Genomic DNA, 22477 nt, shown 5'->3' on the forward strand with positions numbered 1-22477 from the left:
CTCAATCCAATATTTATGCTAAGAGATCTGGTTGACTCCATTGCTTTTAGCTGCATATTCCTATATTGAATCTACACCAATACTCATATATCTTTTCCATCACTGATTCTATCTGATGATCAATGGTAAATTGGTTCCAAATCCTTCCAATTTATGCAAAAAGATTTACATTGTTTAGCATCTTAATTGCTTCTTGTCAAACAGGTTGTGCAGGTGTTTCCTCAAGATATTTCTGAAACTGAAGGCTTTGCCTTTCTAGCGATAGAAATATGTACAACTTATCTTTATAAAATATTGCAGAGGTAGTCATTCCACCCAGGAAGTTTATTTGTATTTACTTATTTTGGCTGAACACAGAATTTCGGTCCAGCATCATTTCACAATGATTTGAACCATTTGACGAAGATTTTTTTACTTACACAGCCACCATGCGAGTTTACAAGCTCACTTAACTCATGAAGATTGGATTTCTGTATTATTTGGTATAGCTGAGATGCTTATAAGCCGTGTAGATCCAAAGGTTGGTTAACCATATCATTTTTATGTTTTGCATTTGCAGGGCATAAAATCTTATATATGTGAGATTATTTCATGATTAAATGTTTTTTTAGAGTAATATTATAATTTCTCCATTTTACTCTCATACATTTCATGCCTTTTTCCCCAACAGTCCTAATTTGTAGTTGCCCTTTATATGCAGAAACAGGTAAACTTGATGCTGGCTTTTCTTTTAGCTTGCTACAATTGTCTTAAAGGTGGTTCGACTGAGTTGGGCTCTTCAAAAATTAATTCATTTCTCACACATATGGGACCGTTATTAAAGGATTATGTTAGAGGTAATTAATTTAACTGATTTTATCTCTTACAAAATTTTCTTTGTTTCCCATCCGTTTTAACTCTTATAGCTAAAAAATATTTTCATTAGCTATTCCCCCCCCCCCCCACTCTTATAACTAAAATATTTTTGATAAATATTCTCTCTCTCTCTCAGCCGCATGCTTGCTGAGGCTTGCTGGCCACAGAAACTAACACATGGTCATTATATGGGCCTAAAACACAATCTTTTTATCGTTGTACAGAACCCATGAGTTTTGAACTACAACCCCTCTAACAGATAGGAGAAGGAAAAGAAAAGTGGATAAAAAAACCCAGTGGAAGAAAAAGGTAAACTACCCCAAAAATGAAAATTATTTGTATGAAGTTTGATAACAATCTCCTTGAAGATTACTGCTTGCTATAGCTGACAGCCTAGGGCCTCTTTCTAACTCTTGCTCCCACAGTTGATCTCTACATCATTTTTTTTTCAAAGAACTTCCCTGGCTGCTACTCATATCCATTCCTCTTGGTAAGTGAAGTTTCCTCCACCCGCCACACTGCAGTTCAGTCAATTCAAAGAACAGGCCATGTTGGACATTGTTGAATGCATAGTTGTCATGGCACCAAGGTGACCCAAGCTGTTTTAGGGCAGTCAAAGCGCTTGGTGGTAAGACAATGCTGAGCTGGTGTCAAGGCTGTTATGGCGATCTAAGTCTACATCTCTATCCCCCCAATCTAACATAAATACACCTTACTTGGGGGTTGACTCTTTTGTCCTTTCAGAATTTTACTTTTTTAACTAATGTATTGGATTTAAATTGAGGATATTTTCTAATTAGTAGATAGTGTGTTAAGTAAATGAATTCATTTACTTCAATGATATTTGGCATAACTAAGGCCACAACTTGGTTTGATACCAATTAAATTAAACACACGGCTTCTATAAATTAGCCTGGATGCCTAGGGGCACCTTCGTGATGCCTTGACAACTATTTTTGAATGATAACTGAATGCTTCTAGGTTAATGGGTAGCACTATAATCATTCCATGGGAACTAGCCTAACGGTTTGCTTCGGAGACTCAGCCTAATAAGAACTACCAATTTACAGGACCAAAATAACCATTGGTATACCTGCTAAACTATGTTACAATTTTTAATTGAAATACCTTGGGAGACTAACGTCCTTTCACCTTTCAGTACAATTCTTAACAACATTTTTTTGTACGATTCAGAATTTCTTAAAATACGCTAATAAGATAATAATAGGGTAGGAAACCATGCAACTTTGTTTATGGAAACATTTACCTTTGTGTAAAGCAATGACCGCTTCTAACAAAAAAAAAAAAGAGGAAAAAAAACAATGACCTAGTTGTCAGGCTAGAGAATGAGACCAAGGACTTTGTCCACAAGACCTAGCCAAGCAGAGGAATACGTAGAAGTAGAATCAGAAACAGATGGGATGGCTGACGCCGGCCGGGGGGGGGGGGGGGGGGGGGGGGGGAACCAGGTCCCAAGAGGAGGCACCAGAAGGGGGGGGGGGGGGGGGGGAAAAAAAAAAAACTCCCCCCCCCCCCCCCCCCCTCTCCGGTGGGGCTTTTTTTCTTTTTTTTCCTTTTTTTTTTTTTTTTTTTTTTGTGTGTTGGCGCCCCCCCCTTACCCCCCCCCTCCTCCTCTTCTTTGTTTTTTTTTTTTTTTTTTTTTTTTCTTTTTTTTTTTTTTTTTTTTTTTTTGTATATTAAAAAAATTATATTATTTTTTTTGTTTTTTTTTTTTAAATATTATTCTTTTACCCCTTTCGGTGGGGTTGGTTTTGTCCCTGGTTGCTGTCTATCGGTGTTGTCTCTTCCCCCCCCCCCCCCTCCCTCTTGGTTTCTATTAGGAGTCTAATAAGAGTTTGTATAGGAGTTAAGTTAGAGTTTGTATTCATATAGAATTCTATTCCTTGTAATATTCTACTTTCCACTTAATTATAAATAAAGGGCTTGAGATCATGGATCAATAAGCCATTCTACTACAATCGTTCTTTCAACATGGCACGAGCCTAAGTTCGATTAGTATGTTCTTCTATTTTTTTCGTGTCTTCAAACCTATAAACCCACAGCAGATTTTTTCTCCAAAACCCTTCGCAGTTTTTTCTTGGTCTTCAACAACCTAATCTGCAACCATCGTTTGGCAGAAATTTTTCCCTTTTCAAACCCATCGCACCGCACCGCTGCACTATTTTTCAGTTCCACCTAGAAGACCGGAGAAGAAAAAAGGGAAAGAAGAAGAGAAGAAGAACCACAACCCGCTGCTGCTTCTTGCGATTAGAAAACAGAATCGCAGCCACAACTCCTGCTGTCGCTTCTTGCGATTAGGTAAACTGAATCACAGTGGGCTAGGCCAAGAAGAAAAGGAAAGAAGAAGAGAAGCCACCATCGCCATCGCCTTCACCTTATCGCTGCTGCATCATCTTCCCAATCGTGCGCAACATAAATCTTTGATTTTTCAGGTGTGTGGAAGAAGATATCGATTGTTATTTGGTTGGTTTTTTGGGTTCAACTTCTGATTTGGTTCTTTAGTTCATTGTTTGGTTCAATTCTTGGTTCATTGTCCAAAATAGACTAGACCAGAACCATATTTTTTTTTTTTGTCTCTAGTTCTATTAGACCAGACCAGAATTTTTCTTTGGTTCAAAAAAAAAAAAAAAAAAAAAAAAAAAAAAAAAAAAAAAAAAAAAAAAAAAAAAAGAAGAAGAAGAGGGAAAAGGGAGATTTGATCATATCATTGTTTGGCTATTGCATTGTGCGACGTTTTAGTTTTTTTTCACAAGGTGACTGAAGAACTGCAGACAATTTTTTCAACATGGCAACTATCGATGGTACTACTGCTCCCACCGGACCTGAACATTACCCAAATTTTCATCCTCTTTCGGTAAGATTTGATGGGACAAATTATTTGATTTGGTCACGATCTGCTTACTTAACTATTGCTGGAAGAGGACTTGTTGGATACATTACGGGCACCACTATCAAACCTTCTACCACAAAGGCGTTTCCCCAGAAAATGGATCTCGAATGACTCTCTTATTATGTCATTTCTCTTGAATTCCATGATTCCAAATATTGCCCGTGGATATCTATTACTCGACACCGCTGCCCAAATCGAAGGCTACTACTCGAAACATATGGACAAGTTGGGAATGATGCACGAGTTTATGAGCTACGAAAGAAGCTTCATGAGACTACCCAAAAGGAACCGATCGTGGCCCACTATTATGCCGAGTTGCGATCTCTTTGGCAAGAGTTGGATCATTATGGGGATTATCACCCCACTAATCCGGATGATGTGGCGACTTATAAGAAGCACATTGATAAGATTCGAGTATATGACTCTTGGCGGGTTTGAACGGGAGTACGATCGATCGAGTACAAGTCTAAGCCGTTATCCTTTCCACACTAGAACAGCTTATGCTCTTGTTCGGGTGAGGAAAGTCGCCGATAGCCATGCTATACTCCTATTTTGGAGAAATCAGCTTTACAAATTGCGCACTAAATCGATCCGGCAAGGAGATTGTCAAGGTGAGCACGCACAAACCCTATCATACTAAGGAAAATTGTTGGAAACTCCATGGGAAGCCCGCTGATTTTGAGAAAAAAGAGCACAAAAAAAGGAAAACGAAAGCTAATCTCGAGACAGCTCACAGACCCTCTGAGATGTTGGTCTCTCACAGAGGAGTAACCGCGAGATGAACTCACGCGGACAGCCTCTACCACGCTTCCTCACTAATCAAACCAACTCCACCGCACGGAAAACTTTACAAGCTCCAAGTTCTTCGGTCTACTCCTTGGATTATTGATACCGGAGCCACGGATCATATGACAGGTTTATCCCTTCTTACAATATTCTCCAACCGGAAAGGATAAAGTTGAATTGCGATGGCTCCTATTATTCATTCGGAAAAGGGACCATTCAACATTCTCCATCCCGCTTTGTCTAAAGTTTTACATGTTCCCTCTTTTCTACTAACTGCTCTCTATCGCAGTCTTACACATGACTTAAATTGTAGAGTGACATTTCCCATCTATTGTGTCTTTCAGACGGTAACGGGGAAGGAGATTGGACGTGGTAAACTAGACAATGGACTTTATTTGCTCGAGCCGATGAAGGATCTAGCCGACTACATCTCTAATCAGTCCATTCGGAATATCAAACCTTCACGGGGCACCGAGGCTAGGTCACCCCCCCAGGAACTCTTAAGAAAATATTTCCGATTTAGTTTCTTCTTGTAATGAGGATGATTTTTTTGTGAAGCCTGCATTTTTGCGGGACTCGTTCTACTTATTTACCTCTCTTCATAATAGAAAAAATATTCCTTTATGTTAATTCATACCGATGTGTGGGGTCCCGCCGACGTGTGTCTATCACGGCCATAGGTACTTTGTTACTTTTATTGATTGTCACCTCGTTCTACATGGATTTATCTTTTAAAACAAAAAAATGAAGTTTTCCGATGTTTTGTGATTTTCATAATATGATTAAAACTCGGCAATGCCACCGTGAAGATCCCGCAGTGACAATGGCACAGAGTATATGATGGTGAACAAAGAACTCTCGACTGCATAATACATCGACTAGTTGCGTGATACGGCGCCCAAAATGGGGTGGCCGAAAGGAAGAATCGGCATCTCTAGAGATAGCCCGTCATTATGATTGCTATGAATGTACCCGACCAGATCGGAGTGATGCTATCTCACCGCTTCTACCTTATGAATAGGATGCCCGAGAGGATACTTGGTTTTAAATGTCCTAATGAGATTCTTCAAGGAGCCTCTTCTTTGTTATTTCCCAAAGGTTTGGATGCGTGTGTAGCCGAATCACAGCCACCGAGAAGGGCTCCGCAGCCTACGCCGCATAGGGGAGCACTCGAAAGGGTACAAATGTTATCATCCTCCCTCCAAGAAAACCATTGATCCACGGATGTACTACGAGTTTTGCCCACAACACCCTCCGGGGGAGAGTCCAGAGGAGAGGTGTCCCGACTCTAGATCTTCCCACACACCAACACAACAAGAGTCCCGAAGAGTTTCGACGGGGGAGACTTGCCAAGATACCGAGGACCCAATCCTCCCCCCAACCGAACCAGGAAGAACCCAGCCAAGGGGAGACCACCCCGAGAACACCGTTGGGGTCTTCAAAACCGAGACCAAAATAAAGAGGTGCAGACTTATCGAGGAAGAAAACAACCGGCAAAGCGGTGGAGAAAGGGGATACGACCACGGCTCCCGCCCGAATCGATTCACCGAGGTATTCTCCGATCTTCCTATTGTGTAGAAAAGGGGTCGATTGTACTCAACATCCCATAGCTAAATATGTCTTATAACGTGACTCCTACGTGCTTATATCCTCTCGCATCCGACTGCCCAAAAGTGGCAGAAGCCAGCGATAAGAGATGGAAGGAAGCAGGTAGAGGAAATGCAAGCAATGAAGAAAAATGACACGGGAGCTGGTACACCCCAGAAAAAAAAAGGTGGGCTGCAAATGGGTATTTGTGGTTAAACAAAATATGGATGGATCAGTCAACAAGTGAAAGCTAGACAGTGCAAAGGGGACCGACCATGGGATGATTATCGGAGACCGCCCGCGAAACAAATACCGCGAGTGTTGTCGCAGCGTGAACAAACACCGGAACTTGCACCAACTAGACGTAAAGAATGCCTCACATGGGGAGTTAGAGAAGAGGTCATATGGAAACACATGGCCGATGACAAACGCAGGGAAAGTCCGTCGGTTGAAGAGGTCAATATATGGGTTAAAACAGTCTCCTAGATGCTGGTTTGGACGCCTTCGAAGGCAATGACTTCTATTGGGTACAAGCAAAGCAATGCGATCATACACTATTGTCAAGAAGTCAAGTACTAACATCACACTCTCATTGTCTATGTAGACGATATTGCATCACAGGGAATGATGGTGAAGAAATTCAAAAGTGAAGGACTATCTTGGCAAAGAGTTTGAAATTAAAGATCTAGGGAAGTTACAAGATTTCTTAGGGATTGAGGTGGCTCGATCAAATAAAGGCATATTCCTATCCCAAAGAAAGTATGTCCAGATCTATTATCGAAGTGGGAATGTTGGGGTGTAAAGTAGTTGATACCCCTATGAAGCCGGAGCTAAACTTAAAGAAAAAGAGGGAGAACCAAAGGACAAAGGAAGAACCAAAGGCTGGTAGGGAAGCTTATCTACTTGTCTCACACCGGCCGGACATTGCTTATGCTGTAGGTATAGTGAGTCAATCATGCATGACCCATATTTAGCCATATGAAGGCGTATCGGAATACTACAGATTTGAAGGGAACTCTCGGAAAAGGAATACTTTGTCACCACCGATAATCTAAAAGTAGAAGCATACACCGATGCAGAGGGCTGGATCCGACAGAAGTCAATTTCAGGTATCGTACCTTTATTGGAGGTAATCTAGTTACTTGGAGAAGTAAGAAACAGAATGTGGTAGCATCTAGTACGAAGCTGAAATAGGGCATGGCGGGAGTGTGAGCTACTATGGTTGAAAGGCGCAAGATATAGGAGTCCAAGTTCCAAACCCCAGATGTTATATTGTGACAACAAGGGCTATTAGTATTGCTAATAACCAGGCAACATGATCGAACTAAGCACATTGAAATGACAGGTTTTTGTCAAAGGAAAGTTGGAACAAGGGCTAGCAGCCTTTGTAAGATCTGAAGACCAATAGCAGATGTTTTCACTAAGGGATTGAAAGAAAGAGATTCCTTCCTATTGTAGGCAAGTTAGGCATGAGTAATATCAGCCTCAACTGAGGGGGAGTGTTGGATTCATTAGGAGTCTAATAAGAGTTTGTATAGGAGTTAAGTTAGAGTTTGTATTCATATAGAATTCTATTCCTTGGAATATTCTACTTTCCACTTAATTATAAATAAAGGGCTTGAGATCATGGATCAATAAGCCATTCTACTAAATCGCCACAGGGGGGGGGGGGGGGGGGGGTTTGGGTGGGGGGGAAAAAAAAAAAAGGAGAAAAAAGGAGGAGGGGGGGAGAAAAAAAAAAAAAAGAGGGGGTGGTGGGTTTGTTAGAAAAAAGAAAAAGGAGGACCGTTTGGGGGGGGGGGGGGGGGGGGTATCCACACAAAAAGAAGAAGTTGGGAACATGGTTCAAGCCAAAAGAAAAAGACAAGATGGACGTGTACAAGGGCAGAAATGAAAAAAAGAAAAAGGCAAATTGCAGATGGCGAATAAACAAAAGAAAAATGAAAGATGAAACTAAGAGGAAAGACGCAGACATTGCAAGAACCTTTGCTAAATGTGTCTAGGGTTGTACGACATGGATCCTTGTACTCGGCTAGCCTCTATTCAAGATCATATGTGGTCCATCACCTAGGTTATGCATATCCTTCCTCACCACTATATCAAATTGAATGATGGGTAGTATATAAAAGATAATGACCCATAAAAATCAGGGCAATCCAACAGCAAACGGTAACCATGAAAAGGCAACAAGATAGAGACATAAGGATTGCATAATTATTGGCTATCAAGTTACATTAATCTGCTGAGATGATCAGCACCAAACTCGGGGCAAATGGAACATTCTTGTACATAGGAATGGCCTAGAAAATATCTCAAGCATTAGATGTAGAGATGTATGATCACTTGAAGGTTGCCACTAAAAATATACAGAACTGATAAACCTCAGGGAGCATATAGAAGCAACGGCAGCAGTATATCTTCATTTATATAAAAGGATACATCAACATACCAACCAATATTGGAATAAGGAACCTGTTGAAATACAATGTTTGGCAGAATGGCTTATTGATCCATGATCTCAAGCCCTTTATTTATAATAAAGTGGAAAGTAGACTATTACAAGGAATAGAAGTTTACATGAATGCAAACTCTAATTTAACTCCTATACAAACTCTTATTAGACTCCTAATAGAATCCAACACTCCCCCTCAAGTTGAGGCATGGATATCACACATGTCCAACTTGACCAAAAAAGTATAAAACATCTATCCAGGTAAACATCTGCAATTTGATCTTCAAACTTATAGATTACGTCTGCCTTATAGACTTCCATTTGGTTTGTCCTCATCTTTACTGCAACTTTATGTCTCCAAGGAAGAACGCCCAAGTAAAAAAGTAGAAACTTCAAATGTTGAGAAGACTAAATTTCTGCACAAATCTGAGGGAAAATATATTTTTGGGGTAACAATAGCTAGGGTAAAACAGCCAAAGTGAAAGTTTTGATTTGTAGCAATGTTAGATCTTTAAAGGGAAGGTTTTCCAAGGGGCAATCTCCAAAGGTAGGGGAAAATTTGTCAAGATAAGTGACAATCTCCAAAGGTAATAAAGATCAAGTTCTGCAAAGGTCAAACGACAAGTCTTTTGCAAGGTTAGATCTCTGAAGGGAAGATGTCAAGTTAAGGGGCAAATCTCCGGGGTTAACAGAGATCAAGTTCTGCACAGTCAAAAAGATAGATCTATAGCAATGTTAGATCTCCAAAGTGAAAGATTGCGAAGGTAAGGGACAAACTTTCAGAGGAGTAGAAGATTGCGAAGGTAAGGGATAAACTTTCAAAGGTAACAAAGATCAAATTCTGCATAAGGAAGTCTACATGAAAGGCTTTGAATTGTAGACATCTTCAATCTCCCCCTCACGTGTAGCGTTACACGTGGGAAGATAATAACAAAGGAAATTCCAATGGGGAAACTTGGAAAGGAAGAAATTGTAATGGTAAGATAAAAGTATCAGGAAAACAAATCTAGAGAAAAAAATTTGAAAGAGGGCTGACCGAGCCTACGGTGCCACTAATGAAGGTCTGATATTACCGAATGGACCGGATTAGAAGATGTAGTCAAAGCATAAGTAGATCCTCCAATCGGCTCGAGCAAATAAAGTCCATTTACCACGACCAATCTCCTTCCCCAGATCCTGAAGTAGCTAGGTAAGAGTTGGTAGGGGTAGTAGAGGAAGCAGTGGTTGAGGCTGTACCGGCAGTAGAAGACTGCATAATACGTCGTAGAGTAGCAAACTCCTCCTGCGAAAAACCAACGTCTGCAAAGGGTGTGGTGGAAACTGTCTCAGAAAGATTAGCCTTTTGTTTTCCCTGTCTTTGTGCTCGTTTTTGCTCAAAATCAGCAGGCTTCCCATGCAGTTTCCAACAATTTTCCTTGGTATGATATGGTTTGTGACAGTGCTCACACTCATAGAAGAAAATTCGACCGAAATTGTCGAAATTTCGGTCGAAATGTCTGCATTTTTAAAAAACGAAACGAAATTTCAATTATTTCGGAAAAGTATCAAATTTCGACCGAAATTTCGGAGATTTCGACCATTTCGACCGAAATTTCGACCATTTCGACCTAAATTTCGACATATCAGCATTCCAACTTGTTTTTCCTTAGTTTTTGTTGATTTCTATCCCATTTTCACCTAATTTTCACTACTCCTTCGCCTTCAAACACCACTTTTGCTCATTTTTAGCCTCCAAACACCTCCTAAGCCACAACAGCACAAAGGAAACTCCAGAACAATAGAATGTGAAGCACGAGCCACACCCAACAGTCCCAAACTTCCCTTTTTTATTTTTGTTTTGTTCATGCCTTAAATGATCTTGTATTGCCTTGAAATTAATATATGTTTAGCCTAGGACTATGATCTATAATTGTGTTTTGTTAAACTTATCTTTTTATTATTTGCTACCATTTTTTCATTTTTTATTATAATAATTATTTTCTAAAATTATGTATTTTTATTTTATGTATATATGTTATATAGGCTTTAGCTTTATATATTTGAGACACCATCACTTGATCTAGCCGGTCATTTTATTTTGTTGACTTGTTGTATATGTAACCATTCTACCAAACAATTCATGTATGTTGTTGATTCTATGCATGTATGCAATACGATTTGCACTTGTCGGAACCAGTCATTTGTTAGTATACTTGAATGATAAATTTTCAATAGTTTTGTTTTTTACAAAATACTAGTTCCATTGTGTTTATTATGCTTGAAATAGGTAGTATACAAGAATCCAAATCATTTTGAGTCCATATGAGGCCCGAAATTGAAGTTCTAATTTTCAGAAAAAGTATCCAATTTCGATCAAATTCGTCGAAACGTCGAAATTCGCCTTTTGCAAGGTCGAAATTTCGTTTTCGGTCGAAATTTCTTCCTTGCTCACACTTAATAATCTCCTTAGCCGGATCAGATTTAGTGCGAACAGACTGTAAATCTGATTTCTCCATAATAGGAGTATGAAGCATGACTAATCGACGACTTTCCTCACACTGAACAAGAGCATAAGACTGTTCTAGTGTAGGAAAGGGAGAATGACTTAAGACTTGCACTCTGATCTGATCGTACTCCACGTTCAAACCTGCCAAGAAGTCATATACTCGAATCTTATCAATGTACTTCTTATATGTCACCACATCATCTGGATTAGTGGGGTGATAATCCCCATAATGATCCAACTTTTGCCAAAGAGATCGCAACTCAGCATAATAGTGGGCCACAGTTAGTTCCTTTTGGGTAGTCTCATGAAGCTTCTTTCGTAGCTCATAAACCCGTGCATCATTCCCCAATTGTCCATATGTTTCAGAGTAGTAGCCTTCCGATTTGGGCTCAGATTATCAAGTAATAGGTAACCCGGGCAATATTTGGATGCATGGAATTCAAAAGGAATGACATAATAAGAGAGTCATTTGATATCCATTTATCCTGTAAAACACCTGCGGTAGTGGGTTTGATAGTAGTGCCCGTAATGTATCCAACTAGTCCTCTTCCAGCAATAGTCAGGTAAGCAGATCGAGACCAGATCAAGTAATTTGTGCCGTCAAATATTACCGAAAGAGAATGAAAAGTGGAAAAATATTCGGATCCAGTGGGAGCAGTAGTATCATCAATAGTTGACAAAATTATCTGCAGTTCTTCAGTCTTCACCCTTTCAAAGTAACAGAAATGCGCAGAATACAATAGCCAAACAACCCAAACAGATCTACCTTTCCCTCTTTTTTTTTTTCCAAGAATGACAAATATGTCCATGAAAAACGGAATTTGCAAATAAATCTGAACTTATACAAATTTACATATAAGTCCCTGTAAAGCAAATTTACCAAAATAACTCAAAACTTGAATTCAAAACTTAAATTCAAAAATTGAATTCAAAAATTTGAATTCAAAACTTAAATTCAAAAATTGAATTCAAAAACTTGAATTCAAAAATCAAATTCAAACCATAACAGATCCGTTATGGTCTTTCATAGGCTTAAGGAGAACAGCCCGACGAAGAACCTTAATAGCGAACCCCAATCGAAGGTTTCGATGACTAACCAAGCTTCGAATCGCAGCTTCGGATGAAGAATCGGACAGAAAAATTGCGGAGGAGCTGAAGCCGAAGTTGTTGCGAAGCAGCGGAAGTTGCTGATTTCTTCTTCTCTTCTTCTCTTCTTCTTTCCTCTGTTTTCTGTTCTTATTCATTGAATCGAGACGGAACAGAATCGTCTTCTTCTTTCTTTTTTTCTTTTTTTTTTTCTGTTTCAGTTGGCGACCAAGATGGTACTGAAAAACTGCCTAGAACTGAAGATTGGCGATGGGTTTGAAAAAAAATCAGAAGAAGAAGAAGGTAGGTCGCTTCCCAAATCGAATTTAGGCTCTGATGCCATGTTGAAATACAATGTTTGGCAGAATGGCTTATTGATCCATGATCTCAAGCCCTTTATTTATAATAAAGTGGAAAGTAGACTATTACAAGGAATAGAAATTTACATGAATGCAAACTCTAATTTAACTCCTATACAAACTCTTATTAGACTCCTAATAGAATCCAACAGAACCTCTGTTTTTCTCGTTTGAAGAACTTGGTTTCAGATACAACCAAGGCTCGAAATCTCAGTGTCGACCAGCGTTGAAACCTTGATGGAACGAGACTTTCAGAAATTTCGGTTGAATCCTTTGGACTTTCTGTGGTAATTTCAAACACCAGGTTTCGAGGGGTTTTACAAGCTTTTTTGTATGATTTCTTGCATACTTATTTGAAAGTATAAAGAACATAATGGCAAACGGTAGTTTGCTTCTTTTTTTTTTTTTTTTTAATGAATAGTTCTCATTCAAGTGTTACTATACATGAGAAGTTTCAAGAAATGCAAACTTGGTAAAGTGAACAGATTGTATTACATACATGTTTGATACAAAATTACAAATACAATAACCAAAAAGAAACTCCCAAGGTTCAATTCCAAGTTTGAGTGCTTGGGTGGATCCATCACTTGAGACCTGTAGTACTTTGGATACCGGACAAAAGCAAGCTATGTCATGGTATGCCTATACTTCTTCAGGAACTCCGTCACTGCCCTTGTGTAGGTGGCCTTGTCAACATAAGCTAGATATCCCAACTTAGGCAATGTGTCATCAGGCCATCAGCCGTAACCCAATCATGATGTGGCTGAATTGGCATAATTGTGTGATGGTCCTGATGGATATCCAAAGATAAGGACTATAACCATGGAACAAACAGCAAAGAAGGTGAAGGAAGACAAAAGAATGATGATTTTTTTAGTGGAAAAGTTGTGGAAAGAGGCAAAATGGCAAAAATGTGTGAAATCCCCAAAAATTTTACCAGCAGCACGTGCGAGTGAGTTCTTCGACCAAGAATTGGGACTTTTAAGCAAGGTTTCGTAGATGCTGGTTGACCTGATTTCAACCCATCTTGGTCAAAACCTGGGAAAAAGTCCCCCCCCCCCCCCAGTCATCTGGTGGCCAAAAATCAAAATTTGGTGGTTTCGCAAATTTGGAGCAACACCCAAAACACCAAATTCACCCCAAAAAAAATACTCAAAAATATAATATGGACCAAATTATTAGTTGTTTACAGTTATGATGAGATGTTGCAGCTTCTGTCCATGAACAATCAATCAGAAGAAAAAGAAACTGAGAAAGTGAAAAAGAAAATGAGGCCGCAATGGACTGCCAGGACAGACAAAAGATGAGAGAAGAATACATAGAAAGATAATGCCAAGGTATGAGTCCCAATTGGCAGTTACTCATCATACAAAATAATAGGTCAACAATAAAATGAAAAGGGATACACAAATATACAGTGTTGCAGTTTCAGACCAAGAACAATCAATTAGAAGAAAAAAGAAACTAAGAAAGTCAGAAAGAAAACAATGCAGCAAAGTACACTGCCAAGAGAGATAAAACATGAGAGGAGAAAACTGAGGAAGATAATGTCAATTGGAGTAAAGTTTGGTATGGCCCAATTAGCCGTACCTCATCATATTAAATAATAGGTCAACAATAAAATAAAAAGGAAAAGGGATAATTATTGTTGCCCCCCTGTAAACAGGTTAATTATTAAAAGGACCCTGCATTTTATGAAATTTCTGCTGCCCCCCTCAGTTCTAACAGTGTTAAGAGACCGTTACAGTGAATCGTTTATGTCTATTTTGTCCTTTTAAAATTAAAGTTAAAATACAATACTATCCTCATTTAGAAAAATGCCATATTAAGTACCAATTTTGGAGTTGTATTCTTATTATTTTGAATCTCAAAAGAAAATTACCTAAATTATTGTTTCCTGCTAAGAAAAGGAACTTCCTACAATTGATAATGCCAAATTAGATAGTAAATAAATGAAAATCGAATCGAAATGGGAACTTCTCAAAATTGATAACATGGAATTGGAAAGTGAATAACAAAAACTAAAAAGCAACACCAAATTGAAAAGTAAATATAAAAAAGCTAAAATAATAAGGAGCTACCTAATTAGGGTTAATTTTTTCTCCTATTTACTAAGGTAATAATGTAATTTAGTATAAATAAGTAGAATAAAACCTTATGGTTATTTTGGGATTTTTAAATAACTAAAAATTGCCACATCATCACCTAACTAACAGAGTTTAACGGTAGGGGGACAACAGTAATTACATGTGAAGTTTAAGGTTGGATTAGTAATTTCAAAAAGTATCGGGGATAAAGTAGTAATAAAGCTATAGTACAACGGGGCCACCACAAGATATGAGAAGCATACACTTGCAGTAGAATAAATAACAACTTAACATTCCTAGTAATTGTTTTCCCAACTATACCAATAACCCTAGCAATGGGGGTTAAAGATGAAGAAAGAAAGGTAATCCCAGTGGCATTTCTCATTTGGACCCGTACTCTTGTATATGCTTCTCAAGCATCACTATTATTCAGGGATCCTTAGCATCTTGTTTTTCTCTGATGTTTATAGAATTGTACTAGATATGTTAAGATTCACAATTTGCCGAGGGATATACTGATAAATTAAAGAATGTGTTTGTATCCCTAGTCTATTGGGGACGGATGCACAACCACAAAGAAGAAACAAACAAAACACACTCACAACTACAAGAAATTTAATGTGGTTCGGCAAAATTGCCTATGTCTGCCAAAGAGAGAACAATTTCTTCCGTTTCATGAAAACCTCACCACTCTCACACCTTACAAAGTGCTACCCTTGGCCTTGGCTTGCCTTTTTTCCCTTAGGTTATCCCACAGAGACTCTTAGGAAACCCAAAACCCTAATCCCCATGCAATTACAATTCTACCATTCTACAAGTAATTGACCCAAAACCCCTTCAAATTACAAATACAAGCGAACTCTAATTATATGGACCCGCATAATACAAGGCATACCCAACCCAACAATCTCCACCTTGGTTTGAATTCTACAAACCACCTTGAAGAAGACAATCATCGATGTGTACTCTACTATCACCTACCTTTGTATATTTGCCACACTTTATTGCAAGGCCTACATCCCCTCTAAGGATGCCATTTCCAGCCGTTATCATCTAAACTAACATGGAGCACACCCCCACACCCAGGTTGACCCATATAGCTTATCGCTGTCATACAATGTGACATGGCTTCACCTTTCCTATTGCTGCAACCCTCTTCGAGATATCACCGCCACTCACCAAATTCGAAGCGAACGTCACCTACTTCTTTCTAGAGTTGTCCTTGTTTTGGCGCCTGAACAACCGACAAATTCTTTCCACTTGTAGCCCTTACCTGAGTTCCAACTGAAGCTCCAGCTGTTTCAACACTTCATAGAAACATGTAAAAGTTTTACCAATCATTTATCCCTACATCAAAACCATGGACCCTCTTGAAACCTTGAGAACTCCAATTCAGATGAGCATCTAAAACCTTAGAATCAAGAGTTCCCAATGAAATCAGATTCTTCCTTAAATCTAGCACATGCTTGACCCTAATCAAAGTTCGCACATTCTTGTCAAACATGTGAATCCATACAGTCCTAATCTTGACAACCTTGCTTTCCATATTGTTTGTCATTTTGACATTATCACGATTCACTCTCATATGCATGATATGTAGCAAAATGGTCCTTGACTTAACATATATAAAATGAACAACCAGTATCTAAAATTCAATCTGAATTATCCGAACCTGATGATGTAGTTAAAAGGCGATCCCCTCCATCTTCGCTCAAAGACCCATCTAAGACAGCAGTAGATGATTTTTCTTTTTGCTCTTCTTACGCCTTGAACAATCTGTGTTTATATGACATTCCTTTTTGTTTTGATAACAAATTATTTTGCAAATAGTAGACTATGAGTTACCCCTTGACTTGCTAGACCCCTCCATTCTCCCATTTGATCTCCCTCTACCTTGACGACCCCTTACAACTAAGGCACTACTGTCATTTAATTCCCAATCAACAATATTTTTCCTCTGTGTTTCATTCATCAATAATGCAGTAATAACATCATCAAATTATAAAGCATCTTTACCAAATAATAGTAATTTTGGACACAATGTGAATAAACGACTGAAGTAGTGATGCCAACAGGAGTAATGCCTTGTCCTCCTCATCAAGAGTAGTAACTCTGTCAGAATCATGTTGAACTCATCTAAGTGCTTGTCAAACTTTTCTCCCTTGGAAAACTATAGGCTATATAGTTGTTTCTTAAAAAACAACCAATTTGTTAATGACTTAGACTTAGACTTGGACTTGTACTTGCTCTAGCTTTGCCCTGACTTCTTCTGGATCCTCTAACCCAATAACCTCATTATCTGTAAGATATAACTAGATCTTACTATTCACTAAATCCCTTAACTCTTGCCATCATCTTCCTTAATCATCTCTAGCCTTTTTGATTTTTTCTAAAGATCTTTAACAATCCCTTCCTGCATAAGAATACTATTCACCATTGTTGCCACAAGGTGAAATCATTATGACCACTGAAAAGTTTAATGTTGAAATTTGAACTCTTCTCTATCATCCTGTTTACCTGATTTGTACCTTTAGTACTCGTCATGAACCCAAATGACATGTCCATTGATCTCTATGCAAACCCTCGAGATCATTACAAATGGAGCAGAATCTCCTTGATTTGTCACTTCCACCGAGTCCAGAATGCCCAAAAATCTTATGAACACCTAACCTCGTACCCAAAGAAAGGCCCAAAATTTCAATCGAAATTTGTAATTTTTTTCTTAAAAATTCGAACTTCAATTTCGAGCCTCATATGGACTCAAAATGTTTTGGATTCTTGCATATTACCTATTTCAAGCATAATAAACACTATGGAATGACTAGTTTACCAAAAAAACCATTGAAAAGGTAACATTCAAGTATATAGTATATATGAGAAGAAGCAAGAATATTACTAATTACAAGTCTACTCTATTCCATGTGTCCCTCTTCCATCTGCACCCATATAAATGACAAGACAAGTCCCATGATGTTTGCCCCATATAGTTGTCGACTTAGTTCGCAACTGCAGCTTTGTACATCGCCTCATCCACATGCCTAAGATTTTCTGATGGTGGGAAGTTGTGAGTCTCCGGATAAGGAACTGGCTTAACTGCATATGAAAAGGTTGGTGGTGGTTTGGGTATAGAGTGGAAGATTTGCTCGACAAATGAACACCTTTGTTGTCAGCTAGGGCATGGACACTGTAAGGTCCATACTAACAATAAGGTTCTAGTGGCTGACTCCGATAGATGACAGTGGGAGGGACACCATAAGCTTCATAACCATAAGGCTCCACTGGTGGCTGACCTTGAATCTGATAGCCAAGAGGGACACCATAAGCTCCATAAGTCGACCCAGTAGAACCAATACTCTTCATAGGTGGTATCATATGAGAACTCTGTAAGCCTATGCCACTAGGATCCTTTTGAGTTCGAGTCTCTAGAATCATCTATGCTCATCTATCTCATAGATCCCACCAAGCTCTCTACATTAGTTGGATGGTAAGACCCATATGATGGTGTGTCCTCTATGCTATAGTCGTGTCGTCTCCCCTTCCCCTTACTTTAATATGTAGAAGAAACATTTTTACTTAACATTTTTGTGTGGATGAACTTACTCTCACCTATGAATCTCGGCGATCGTCCTCCCCTTGACTCTCACGTACTGCTGGTGCTGGTGCTAGTGGTCTGACCCTAGGATCAACTGAATCTTGATCACAAGGTCCAACACCCTCTTTATACCCTCCATCATCATCATCATCATCATCGTCGTCATCACCACCATCGTCGTCATTGCCGGAGGCCTGAGTCGGATCATTTTCAATGTCAGACCAGACAATCAAATCCTTACTCTAGGTGGATGCACTAGGGTGTGGCACGAAGGGACGGGCAGGCGTTGCATGTGCACTCCCCTCCTGGGCTATAACGTTCTCCACATCAACGCCCATCTCCTTTGCAATTTGTCTACTGGGACGACCTCCCTTGTCATCCAACAATGGCTCTCCACTGTCTCTAATCCAGTCAACTACTAGGTTATCATTATCATCAACCTTAAATATGTAGGCCAACTTAATATTGTTATTCTCTCAATCCATCCCCCGTCTAATATGATCCTCCCTTAGCTCATATTATAGTATAAGTAGACAAGGTCCTTTAGACGCTTTACACCCAATCGGTTGTGCTTCTTTGAGTGGATGAGACTGGAGTTGCTCCATTTTTGCTCACAACCATTGGCAGAACATGTCTGGGAGAGCACTTTGTTTGCAATCATACTCAAGTGGAGTGAGTCACTTCTAAATTGCAACCACCACTCAGCTGCAACAAACATAGACTCCAAGTCATTTCAATACTAAAATAACTAAGTTAAAGATAAAATATAATAACTAAGTATCTAATGCATTAACTTACTCCCAAGGACGGATTCCTGTCCTGATACGGCCACGAAACGACCGAAGCTCCTAGTGGCATCCTTAAATGCCTTTATCTAATATATAAGAAGAAAAAAAAATGATAACTAGATTAATTACTTAGTATAAAACTACGAATAGTGAATATCAAATCCCTATCTCACCTCTATAAGGATGCTTGCTTGTTTAGATGGATCCGATTCCAATTTCTCCACTACAATTTGGACGGCATCCATAAAATCTTACCTCATTCCAAGATTGTCTTTGTAATATTATTTGGGATTTCAATAGTATGTTGTGTAAGAAAGAACAAAAATAAGAGAGAATAGTCAATACTTAAATACTTAATAATGTGGTAACATAATGAAAATTAAATTGATTCTTAGACTTAACAACTCACTAGCCTTATGCAGTGGATTCTACAACATAGACTCCCATCTAACTTGGATGATGTCGGAGGATTTTCTCTGCTGTGTGGGTAAACCTGAGCAACTTGCTATTTCATCATATCTATTGCAACCCATATGTGTGGTAGAGCAAGTCTTCTCTGCTAATATACCATCCTCACCACATGCACCATTGGCTCAAGCATCTTCACCACTGTCCTCACAACAAGCCAGAAATTGTCATCGAGTATGGTTAATTGTGCTCTCCTTCCTCCTACAGATGAAGAACTCTCCCACTTAAACCACTGCTCTGATGTAAACATGCTTCTAAGGCCAGTCTTCCTACTCTCAAAGTTCTGCAGTGGTATCCAATTGGTAACAAATTTAGTTATGCCTAGCCTCACCAAGTCACCCTGACATTTGTCCCTCATCATTTTTAATTTATGTGTGGTTATAGATGAATGTGCTAATTTGTCAGGCTTGCTCCATGGTCTTCTTCACAAGCTTGACCTTTCTGATGTCCTTTAGCATTAAGTCAATGCTGTGAACAGCACATGGAGTCCAAAAGAGCCTATATTTGTCCATCCATCAAGGCGTCAATACAAAGTTATAAAGTGTACATGTAATGTAAATGTATGTATTTAAAAATGAAAATCAATACTAGAAATAGAAGCATGTTTTGATACCTAGAGTTCCCCCGCATCTTCAACCTAGCTTTCTTGTAGTTGGAGCCATTATCCGTCATAATTTGGATCACATTCCCACTCCAACCTCCTTCACCTTTTGCTTTAATAATTTATAAATGTATTTTGCATCCTTCTTATCATCGGATGCATCTACTGACTTGAGGAACATTGTGCTCCCATCATAATTCAACATGAAATTGATGATGGACTGCCTAGTGGGATCAATCCAACCATTAGCCATCACAGTCACTCCATAATAAGCCCACATGGGCTTTAATCCATTAATATACTCATTTAATTTCTCCTTATGCTTAGGGAAATAGACATTATATATCTCATATGGAGGGGGTCCCTGTACAGCACTCCCAACCCTACCTATCTCCTCAATCATGTCTTTATAGTAGGGCCCTTGGGCTATATGTGCTGGAATACTATAGTAATAAGCCCATTTGGAGAAAGCCATCCCCACTTTCTCCTCACACTCCCCCATAAGTGCTTCAACTTTCTCTGCTTTTGCTCAGACCTCCTAAATAGGGCCAGATCACTGCAAAGAATCTCCAAATCCGAATCTGTAGGATGTGTTTATGAAGTTAAACCCCTTGTTGGGGCCTATGGGATAGGACCTCCTGCCTCGCACTCTGACTCCTCCTCTTAGGGACTTGGGAGTTGTTTGTGCCTCCCATACCTACTGGCTCTCTAGAGGACCCACAAGGCATAGACCTTTGTTGCCTCCTCATGTCATCAACCCTTTGCTGCTCCCTACTCATCATAATTGCCCTCCTGATTTGTTTGGCCTCTTGGTCAAGGTCACATCCATACTCCCTTGACTCCTCTAAATCATAATCCTCTGGCCCTCGAAGGTCATCTAGTCAGGCATCCTCGAAGTCCTCCCTCTGTGTTCTCTTCTCTTTCCTCTTTTGCTTTCCCTCACTCATGTATGAAGCCATTTCTTTACTGACCTTTGAGGACGCCTTTTGGCACCCTACTACATCCCTGTTTCCACCAACTAAATGCACCTTCAGTCTAATGGCCCCACCTCCTCTTATTTGTTTCTTGCAGTAATTACACCCGTTCTTCCTCTTATCAACTGTCAATGGCCTCTCATGTTGCCAAGCTATGTATGACATCTTTGAAAAAGAGTGTCTAATACAATAAATACACACTAAATATTTTGAAAAGCTTTGCAATATGCTCCAAAAATTACATACATGCTTCTAATAATAACTTCCTGTTTTTTTCGTACATAACCTCCTATTTTTTAATATAAAATAAAAATAAATAAGTATTTTTAATATCTGAATAATTTAAAAAATATATAAAATGTACACTAGTTATCTTAAAAAGCTCCACAACATGCTCCAAAAATTGCATACATGCTTCCAGCAATATGGTGTCTCAACTTTTAAATACATTAATTTGAAGCTCATACATCTACTATACATATACATTTTTAGCAATATACATAATTTACAAAATAAATTTTAGGGTAATTTTCATCTAGACCCCCTGAGGTTTGGTCCAGGTCACCTTTAGTCCAGTTTAAGTTTTCTTTTGCATATGGCTCCCCTGTGGTTTCAAGGAAATGATTAAATAAGGACAAGTTTAACATAAACCGTTAGTTTAATAATTTTTGTGATGAAAATACCCTTGTTTTTTTTTCTTTTCGATTTATTTCGGATCCTCCACCAAGCTTGAGTGGGTTGAGTTCGTTAGACGGTTTGCTTCTTAATGAAAACCAGTTCTCATCCATTCCAGAGGATTTCTTTTATGGGCTATCATCTCTTCAAGAAGCTGCTTTGGATGATAATCCCTTTCTGCTTGGGAAATTCCCACTAGTCTTCAGAGTGCAACCACTATTCAGAACTTCTCTGCAAATTCAGCCAATATTACAGTAAAGCTTCCTGATATCTTTGGGGGATTGTCGAGTTTGACAAATCTACATTTAGCTTTCAACAATCTCCAAGGTGGGTTACCTGTGAGCTTTGCTGGATCTTTGATTCAGACTCTTTGGTTAAATGGGCAGACCTCAAAGCTCACCGGAAGCGTTAATGTTCTACAGAACATGACGTCTCTCACTCAGGTATGGCTACACTCAAATGCTTTTACAGGGCCTTTACCAGATGTTTCTGGGCTCAAAAGCTTACAAGACTTTAGTGTTAGGGACAACCAATTAATGGGTCCTGTTCCTAAATCTTTGGTGTCCCTTCCATCATTGATGATTGTGAATTTAACTAATAATCTGCTTCAATGGCCTACTCCAGTGTTTTCAAAAAATGTTCAAGCGGATATGGCGAAGGGTTCAAATAGATTCTGTTTGGACAATCCAGGATTACCCTGCGATTCTTGTGTGAATGTATTGCTCTTCATCGCTCAAGACATGGATTACCCAGTTAAGTTTGCTCAAGATT

The 22477-nt window shown here is 39.0% G+C and overlaps 1 protein-coding gene across 3 annotated transcripts in view; it reads left to right on the forward strand.

The window, feature by feature from the left end:
- Nucleotides 1–22477, forward strand: part of SWEETIE (HEAT repeat-containing protein) — a 144845-nt gene that overhangs the window by 117252 nt on the left and 5116 nt on the right. For 2 of the 3 annotated variants that reach the window (XM_089159114.1, XM_089159116.1), the window contains exons 41-43: nt 205–302; nt 424–520; nt 701–836. In XM_089159114.1, coding sequence (XP_089015240.1) covers nt 205–302; nt 424–520; nt 701–836 — 331 coding nt within the window. The remainder of the gene's footprint in view (nt 1–204; nt 303–423; nt 521–700; nt 837–22477) is intronic. The other variant, XM_089159117.1, reaches the window with a different exon arrangement.

This window comes from Hakea prostrata, chromosome 6 (genome assembly GCF_041222555.1).
Source record: "Hakea prostrata isolate BN-2017 chromosome 6, UWA_Hpros_2, whole genome shotgun sequence".
Lineage (NCBI taxonomy): Eukaryota > Viridiplantae > Streptophyta > Magnoliopsida > Proteales > Proteaceae > Hakea > Hakea prostrata.